Genomic DNA, 9993 nt, shown 5'->3' on the forward strand with positions numbered 1-9993 from the left:
ATATTTGTATAACAAACCATCGATCTGCAAGGAGCGAGGTCATTTTCATAGAAGTCTACCGGTATTCGATTCAAGCTTTTATAGTCTTTAAAAGTCTACTAGTATTAAAAAAACTTATTACCTTTTATGGATTTTATTAGAATTGGATTTATGTAGACTTTGTCTTTACTAATATAAATAGATATATGTAGACTTTTTTCTTTACTAATATAAATAGATAAATTCAACCCCAAACTTTTTATATACTTTTGATTTTTATCTATTTATTTTTATACATATTTAGAAAAAATCATAACAAACAATTATTACGAACAACAACTAAAATCTATTAATGTTCATTACAAAATTTTTTGATGTGATTCTTCTTGCTGTTCGCACCAACTAAGTTCATCCTAGAAACTAACAACTTATAATACTCTATCATTTAATGGACTCACTATTTACCAACCGCAGAAGACAATTAGTTAAAATTAAAATAAAGAAATATTTTTATTGATTATATCATTCCGTGAAAATTAATTATATCATTATATCGCACGGACAAAAATTTATAGGTATTGTTGTAATGTTATGATACTAAACAGAACTAATTTTATTAAAAATGTAAGTATAACTATACAATGTAATATTTAATATTTTTAAAAGTTTAATTATGTAATTATTATGTTGATTTTAAAGTTTATTGTTACTTATATTATTATTATTATTGTTGTTGTTGTTGTTGTTATTATTATTATTATTATTTTTATTTTATTATTATTTGATTTGATTTGAATTTGAAATAACTAATTTAATTATATAGCAAACGTATTTAATAAATTAACAGGCAATATTTGGCAAAAATCTTTACAAAAAATTTATTTATTTAAAAAAGATTATTTATGTAAGAACTATGTTTATTTTATACTTTGTATCTAATTTCTCCTATTTATATATGTGGAGTGAAATTAATTATAATTGAGGTTTAAATGAATATATATACACAAATTATATTAAGTATAAAACTTTACCAATAAATGTGAACACAATAAATGCATTTGGGTGAGATTTTTTTTTTTCCACTTCATTTCTCTTTAATAAATATAGATACAGAGATAGAGATAGAGATAATACACTCTATTTCGGTGACATCCAATATTTAATAATAATAATAATAATAATAATATTATTATTATTATTATTATTATTATTTTATAATGCATTAATTTATTTATGATTTATGATTTATAAAAGTATATTATGTCGAAAATTAAAAATAATGTATTAATAGAAGTTATGGAATGTTTGTTAGAGTTTTAATGACTTTTATAGACTTTTTAATATGAAAAAAGTTTTTAAAAGTATAAATATTTGTCCTACGAATTTTTATAGACTCGTACAAACATAAATGTTTAAAAGATTATACGAAAGTCTAGAAAAATTCTACAAAAGTCATTTAAAATCTATCACTTTAAAAGTCTTTGAAAGTTTATAAAAGTCTTAATTGAATACACTCCCTAGATTTTTGTTTTGATTTTTTTTGTTCATATTGATATTGATGCTTTTGATGTTATTATATTACAATCAATTGCCTTGATTTTTTGTTTTTGTATTTTTAAAATATTTATTCCATTATAGATTTCTATGTGTGAACCAAACACACCTTAAATAAAACAAATTTAACCTTTTTAGTTTTGGTTATTTCGATCAATTATGAAGTTTTGAACATGTTGAATTGAATATATGAACTTCTTCTCATAAGTTCAAAGAAACAATAAACAATTACCACCTAGTTAGTAGTGCAGTTCACCTTAATTTTTAGATGCCATTATGTTCCCGCCTTCCCGGGAAAACCCTTTCGCTATGATTTGGGAAATTCTTGTAAGCATGACGTCTTACTTTCTTTCTTCTTTTTGTTGTTTTTCATTTTTTGAAGATCGAAGCACGGTTTCGTATCTTCGGAATTTGCATTCCGATCTAGAAATCACTTGGGAGCTTGTGAGTCAGTGGCATTTTCGGATTTCACGACGTGGTTTGAAGCGGTTGGGCTTCCTCACTTGACCGGTATCGGAACCTGACTACACGGCGGCATTGGTAGCTGCCGGCGGCGGATTTGGAGATCTAATTGAGGTCACGGAGGTAAAGTTCCAATCTTTTTTCTTGAGGCAAGAGGTTCCCTTAACTTGCATGTTTTCTCTTACATAATTTTTGTTTGCCCTAGAAAACGAAATTGCTGAAGAAATTGACATATTATAAAATTGGAACATACCAAATTTCCCCCTATTTGGAGCCTTTAGTAGACAGTATTTGGAAGAAGAGACCGAGATTCGAAACTTGGCGGTGATAGTGTGAGAATTATGTTCAAAGCGAACAAATCCCTTGTGCCCACCGGCATTTGGCCCTGTCGGCTGAGCCATAGAGCTATTGTGATTTACCTCCCCACATGTTCTGTTGGACTGGGGCGTGGGACCCGTAGGGTTGGGAATTCAACCTTTTGGGAGAAAAGAAATGGTGTATTTAAATATGGGCTTGTTCTTTGTGTGTAGTTAATCCTCATTATTTAGGGTTTTGGTACAATTATTAGTTATATAAATTCTTAGAGAAAATTAGGGAAGTAATAGATAGTTTCAGGATTTCTAAATTCAATTTAGGATTACTCTAACTACTCTAGCTTGTTTCCTTTTTGAACTCTGTTAGGAATTAGGATTGTTACTGTCTTCCTAGATTGAGTTTAAGAAGGCTACCAAAACTCCTATATTGAGTTTAGGAATGTTGCTTTAACTCAACTTTGTGAATTGTGAATCCTTGAAGTGTTAGGATTGCTTTATTAATTTAGTTTGCTAGTAGATTGGGAATCCTAGAGATGAAAGGATTCCTAGTTTCCGAATCTTGTGTCCCCTATTTTACACCCCACAATATTGTAACCTTTGTATAATCAAATACAGTGCAATACATTTAATTTTTTCTTAGAATTGTTGTATTCTCTATTACTTCTTCCTCCATACACACACCTTACTGAAGGTGGTGGTTCTTTGCCACCCACATCTTCTAATAATTTCTAACAACCTTTGTTCATGAACTAATTATTCAAGTTTAAGCAAGGGGTATGGGGGATGCATGTTCTTGGCAACTATAATATATTAAGAGGGTAATACAGTCAATAGCATTCAAAAAAATATTAAGAGGGTGCTTGGTAGCCCGGAAACTGTGGGAAACTTATTCCCAATTTTGGTGCAATATTTGACTTAGAAAAGTTTTGGTAACTGGGAATCCAATTCCATAATATTAAGGATTCCATAATATTAAGGAAAGTAAATCCCACAAGGAGTAAGATTTGTTTTTTCCCGAGTAATTGGGATTCTACCAAATTTATTTAATTATTACATACAGAGTATTTATCCTTTTCGGACTCTGGCTAAAAGTCTCTTATAAATATAATTAATTTGTCACTTCCCCCATTACACACGGATTATCGATGAAATTTGCATCTAGGTATGTAGTCAATATTCTTGTCTAGTTTTCTTTCTTAAATATAATCCTCAATAATGATGAATGTCTATTATTTTTGAATTTCATTTACTATATTTTGCATGGTTGCAGTAGGCGCTAGGCACTAGTTGGGCGGTAGAGTAGCGTCTAAACAGCCTAGGCGGGCGCCTACGCGGCTAATTAAAAAACGACAATGCACATGTGTAGGTGTATATATATGTCATATATATATATATATATATATATATATATATATATATATATATATATATATATATATATGTCACTGTTGTACAAATTGGCCTACGCGGCGCCTAGGCGCTAGGCGCCCCTAGGCCGTTTCGCTTTCACTATTAGGCGCCCAAAAATTGGTCGGGCGTCTAGGTGGCGAAATCGGTAAAAATCGGCCTAGTCGGCCAACTTGGCTTAGGCGGCCAACTTGGTCGAGTCGGTCGATTTTGACCGATTTCGTCTGGTCCAGTCGTCTGTAGACTAATTTGATACTTTGAATCTTTGGATGATTGAAGTATTTGAGTATTTTTATGTTTTTAATATCGTTTTGATGTTATGACTCATGAATTGTCATTATTTCATTTATTTGGATGTGTTATTTGATTGAATGTTGCAAACAACCTCATTAAAATTGTCAAACTGTAAATCTCTCATTATTTTTTAGACGCTCGCTTAGCGCCGCCCGGGTGTCCAACTTGTGCTTACTGCAAGCATGATATATATATATATATATATATATATATATATATATATATATATATATATATATATATATAGACAAAAATTAGCAAGGCTGAGCCGATCGGGTTATCTCGGCTAATTTGATTGAAATGGACGAGTTAATTTAGCCGAGTTAGCGACGCTACCCGGGCGCCTGACTAGCGCTTACTGCAACCATGATATATATATATATATAGCAAGGCCGAGCCGACTGGGTTATCTCGGCTAACTTGACCGAAATGGACGACTTAATTCGGCCGAGTTAGGCGCTTGGCGGACGCCTAGGGTGAAATCGCCACGGTCTAGGGGCGCCTAGCGACTAGGCGGACGCCTAGACCGATTTTTGCAACAATGATATTTTGATAGAGCTTTCATGTCCGTTCGTAATCTCTGGCTTACTACACTAGGATTTTTTAAAATTTTTTTTTTTAGACATTAGTTCCTCAATAGAGGGCATTTAAACCAAAAACCCTTAATCTAGTTTGTGTGCATGGAACATAGTCTCCTTTAAGCAATGCATTGGATTTGAGGCTTGTGAATGGAGCTAGAAACATTGAAAGGGCTCCTCTCCCCATTGAGGTCCAAAAGTAGTTTGACTAGGAATTACTTTGAGACCAATATGGTTACAGGATAATGGGGGTTTTTGACCAGAGTATCAAATTAATGAGGGGTTTATTTAGGGATATTGGTGCTTATGTGATACTGTTTTACTGTTTCAGTATGTCTTCCACATGGTTTTGCATTTGGAATAAACACCAATACCTACATTTACCTAATAAAACTTGACAGGTTTTCACTTTGTCCATCACTTATGCTGATTTGGTCGAATGAGAGAAGTCCCACTTCTGGGATGCATCGGAAGAGATTGTTTGGTTATAATAATGATCAGTTTCATGGATCCCCATCTAACTTCAAAAAACAAAAGATTGATGTTACCACTAAATATCCTGAATATTTTGATGCCCGGCATGCAAGTGCTGAGATTGTTGTGATAGCCCTGCCTGCAAGACATCTTACACCCAGTTCTGGTAACCAACATATATCATGCAAAGAGCTTGATGCTTCTAAGCCAAGAACAGGCAGCAAGGAAGTAGATTCGCCAGCCACTCTGATGGGGACAAATTTATATAATGTGGCATCAAGTGAAGATTGTTCCGAAGGATGTTTGTCCGGAGACCAGAAGCCATCTCAAGCTCTGCCTCTAGCTATGGAATTTCCACCTTTTCTTTCTCAACAATCTTTACCACAACAAAGTGCTTCATCCATGCAACATCTTTTAGCAGGTTATGGTGAAGCATGCGAACTGGTTCAAGTGAGAAGAAATTATGATTGCGATATAGTGGAAGTGGAAGATGATGAAATTTGTAATTTGCCTCCACATGAATCGCATTCATTTCAATCAAATCATGAATCCTTGTTAAGTAATGATAGGATTAATGAGCAGCAGGGCAAGCAAATTGTGGATGGCGAGCGCCAAAGACTTTGTTCTCGGTACAAAAAAACGAAGAAACTCATAGACAAGAACAAGCAGCATGTAGACTCTGGAGATTCAGAACAGAATCTAGTGATCAGTCCCACTTTTTGTAATGATTCTGCCTCAGAGTATTATAATAACATTGCTCCCACAAATGAGTGTTCCCTAGTTGACTCTCGCAAGCAAGTCTTGAATGTTTTAGAACATTTCAAACAAGTATACAACAAGCTTTTGGAAGAAACCAAAGGTGGTTCGGTTAGAAATGCAAAAGGAGGTGTGCCGATGAAAGCTGCATCTTTCCTAAGGAAACAACAAAAATGGTTGCAAGACAAGCCGACCTTTGGCGTTATTCCTGGGGTTAAGATTGGTGACACCTATCAATTTAGGGTGGAACTTGCAATTGTGGGACTCCATCTCCAATATATTGCCGGCATAGATTATACAGATTTGAATGGAAAATTCCATGCAACTAGTGTTGTGGATTCTGGTCATTATAAAAATGAGGTTAAATCACTTGACACACTCATATATGTTGGTTCTGGTGCAAATCCTAAATTTTCAAGTTCAGATGATCAAAAGCTCGAGAAGGGTAATCTTGCCTTGAAGAACTCCATGGATGCAAAGCTTCCTATAAGAGTTATCTGTCTTCAAAAAACTCTAGGTATGAGTAGCCAGGGATACACTTATGCAGGGCTGTACATTGTGAGCAACTATAAGCAAGAAAGAGACCAAAGGGGCAAATTGGTGTTCAAGTTTGAATTGCGTAGACTCTCTGGGCAGCCAAATCTTACTCTCCCAATTGCGTGGGATTGGGAGCCAATACAATTGACTGAAAGAGAAGGTGGCGTTAACAATCGAGTGGTGGTAGATGATGTATCACAAGGGAAGGAGAAGTTTCCCATTCCTGCAGTGAATGATATTGATGATGAAAAACCACCACCTTTTACTTACATAACCAAAATGATATATCCTCGTTGGTTTCATTGTACTTTGCCAAAGGGTTGCAACTGCAAAAATGGATGTTCGGATTCAAAGCCATGTCCATGTACACATAGGAATGGATGTGAGATTCCATTCAACAATAAAGGCTCTATACTTAAAGCAAAGCCAGTTATCTACGAGTGTGGTCCTTCTTGCAAATGTCCCCCTTCTTGCAATAATAGAGTTAGCCAAAATGGTCCAATATATCAATTGGAAGTTTTCAAAACCAAGTCTAGAGGATGGGGTGTCCGGTCACGAGATTATATCTCTTCGGGAAGTTTTATATGTGAATATCTTGGAGAGCTGCTTGATGAGAAAGAAGCTGAAAAAAGAATTGAGTGTGATGAATATCTCTTCGACATTGGTAACTATGATGAAGGAGAGGGTAGTGATATGACTGATATTGTTGATATTTGTAGGAAGGATAGTGATGGGTTCACGGTTGACGCAGCCCAATTGGGAAATGTGGGGAGATTCTTCAATCATAGTTGTTCACCCAACCTTTATGCGCAAAATGTTTTGTTTGATCATGATGACAAGAGAGCCCCTCATTTAATGTTGTTTGCTCAAGAGGATATACCACCTTTGCAAGAGCTAACTTACGACTATAATTATAAGATGGATCAAGTTCGTGATGCAAATGGAAACCTCAAGAAGAAGAACTGCTACTGTGGTTTTCCCGAATGCACTGGAAGAATGTACTAAGGAAGCTGTCTGAGTTTTGATCCATCGTACTGTGTCAATCCACCATGCATTGTAAGTGGACTGAGTTTTCTTTCAGGTATACTTGTGCACTTATCTATAGAGAGAACAAGTACCTTGACAGACTAAGAAGGGTTGTTTTGGGTTCTGTTTTTCTAAAAATGTTTTTGCAATATTGATGACAAATTTTGAGATGTATGTTGACATTAGATGACAACCCTTATACAATACAGATCTTGCTGCCCCTTAAAGAATCAATTTAGTTATATTGTTTCTTTTACTATTTTAGTTATGTTGTTTCTTTTTTATTAAAGATTGCCTTCATATTTAGTTTAGCAGTTTTTAGAATATTGTTTCCTAATATTTTTGGTTGTACCTCCTATATATATGGAAGAATATTAATTTGTCTGGTTAAGTTGGAAATTGAATAAAACCATAAGGAAGTTTCTTCCTCCAACTTCTCCTCTCTTATTCTATTATATCAGCCACCCTAGGTAAACCATCTTCTTCTTCTATTAGCCATAGACCCGTGACGTGTAGTCAAACTACTGAAACATACATCTGGTTCTTGTTGCCAGCGTCATGGGTACTGATTTGAACATCGATTCAACTATCAAAGCTTTGTAGAAATCTATCAAAGCTTTGAAATTTCAGCATGACAAAATTGAAAATTTGACAACTACTGTTGCCTCCTTATTCGCATCTTCTCACACCCAGACAACTTCTCTTGCCAGATTGGAGACACTGGTCCAACAGCTACTCACTAGCCATGGTAAACAACCTGTCCAGGAGGAGAACTTTGTTATTGCCCTTCAAACCGAAGGGATATCTACTATGGCAGACATAGGGGACCGGTCACTCCTATTTTTCTCGGTATCCCAAGGTCGTATTCCCTTCGTTTTCAGGCGAGGAAGACCTTATGGTTTGGCTACTTTGTTGTGAGTCTTCGTTTCGCCATAATGTGTTTGTCCGGTAGCACACCACATGATTGGCGAGGCCCAATTGTGATACCATTCTGAAACTGCGGTGTCACCATTTGCTTCTTGGCCATCGTTTAAGGAAGAGTGTTGTTTGAGTTTTGGGCCACCTCGAAGTATTAATCCACTAGGCGAACTAAAACTGTTCTTTTAGACCGGCATGCACGATGATTATGTCAAGGACTTTCGAGCTCACCTTGCACGTGCAGGCACAGTATTCCCAGCCCAACGGGTTGATTTTTTTTTTTTTATCAGTGGTCTGGATGAGGTACTTCGGATTGATGTAGAAAGGACCCAGCCTAGTTCTCTAAACGAAGCCATTAAGACATCCCATGACTTCTATTGGAAATGTCACATCTTAGGCCTTCTACCTGCCAAAACAGCAAACAATGGCCCACACCCTGCCGCACCCCTTCCCTCTGCCCGTGTCTCACTACCCCCACAACAACCACACCAAATCACCTCGACCTCCGTATAAATTCTTATCCCCAGCAGAAAAGGCCAAGAGGGATGTCAAAAAATTGTGTTATAATTACGATGAGCTATTTTTTACGGGTCGTAAATGCCGCCACCTTTTTATGTTGTGGACATTAGAGAATGGCGAAGAACCGCCTGCTTGGCTTGCATCCACAAAGTTGAACGCACGGGATGGAATCACCTGAATTCGCCTTGAGGATTGTCACTTGCTTCAAGCTTGAGGACACGCTTGATCTCCAGGAAGGGTGTAATGATACAATATAGATCCTGCTTACCCCTACCGCCTGCTTGGCTTAACATCTCTTCCTCTCTTTAACGATGTTGCGACACGGCCCAAGAGGCCCTGATCCCACGTTGATCCAATTCACCACCTGCTTAGAGTCACTATAGAAGCGTACCTTCCTTTCGCCAGCTTCCCACGCCCATTTAAGACTTATGTAGTAGAGCGCCTAGGCTTCTCTTTCAATCACATTATCAGCTCTATTAGTGCAACTAAAACCCCCTTTCCAATTACCCATTCTGTCACGCATGATACCTCTACAACCCACCGGGTCATGGATTCCCTTGAAAGCATCGACCGTATTCACCATAACCCATGAGTCGTCCTGCTCGTTTTGTGATGCATTTAGATATGCTTGTGTGCACTACAAACCAACCCTTAGTGCACAACGGACCATCCCTTAGTGCACCACTCAACGGGTGATGTCCCCCTTAGTGCACAACAGACCATCCCTTAGTGCACCACTCAACGGGTGATGTAGGACAAGGAGAACAAGAAGAACACAAACAATATAACTCAAACTCAAAGACTTTCAATAATATTCAAACTTAGAACTACTCAATACAAAAGTCTATTTAAATAGAAATTAAGAAATATTGAAGAGTTGCAAATATTAAAAACATGCATAGGAATTATAAAATAAACATAATGAGAATTAAAAAATACTAATAATATTTAAAGCTAATTCAAATTTCCCATAGAAAGTAGCCCCCAAACTCCATGTCCCTTATACTTCATGCATGTGACCATTGTTCTATTATTTTCTCAATTCGTGTTCCGCATCATTCTCCCTTGGTTGCGAAGGAATCGCCCCGAGTCCTCAAAATGTAATGTTACCTCCTCAGAGTAATATAAAGTCTTTATGAGGGTCTTCAACTTTTTTTTTTCTTTTTTTGAATCTT

At 36.2% G+C, this 9993-nt stretch overlaps 1 protein-coding gene across 1 annotated transcript; it reads left to right on the forward strand.

Moving 5' to 3' along the window:
• Window positions 1-1776: 1776 nt before the first annotated feature.
• On the forward strand, window positions 1777-7597 carry LOC109154569 (histone-lysine N-methyltransferase, H3 lysine-9 specific SUVH5-like). Its single transcript, XM_019302349.1, has 2 exons — window positions 1777-2118; window positions 4990-7597. The coding sequence occupies exon 2, from the start codon at window positions 5012-5014 to the stop codon at window positions 7358-7360; it is 2349 nt and encodes a 782-aa protein (XP_019157894.1). The 5' UTR covers window positions 1777-2118; window positions 4990-5011; the 3' UTR covers window positions 7361-7597.
• The last annotated feature ends 2396 nt before the right edge of the window (window positions 7598-9993 follow it).

The sequence above is a fragment of the Ipomoea nil genome, unplaced genomic scaffold (assembly GCF_001879475.1).
Source record: "Ipomoea nil cultivar Tokyo-kokei standard unplaced genomic scaffold, Asagao_1.1 scaffold2647, whole genome shotgun sequence".
Classification (NCBI taxonomy): Eukaryota; Viridiplantae; Streptophyta; class Magnoliopsida; order Solanales; family Convolvulaceae; genus Ipomoea; species Ipomoea nil.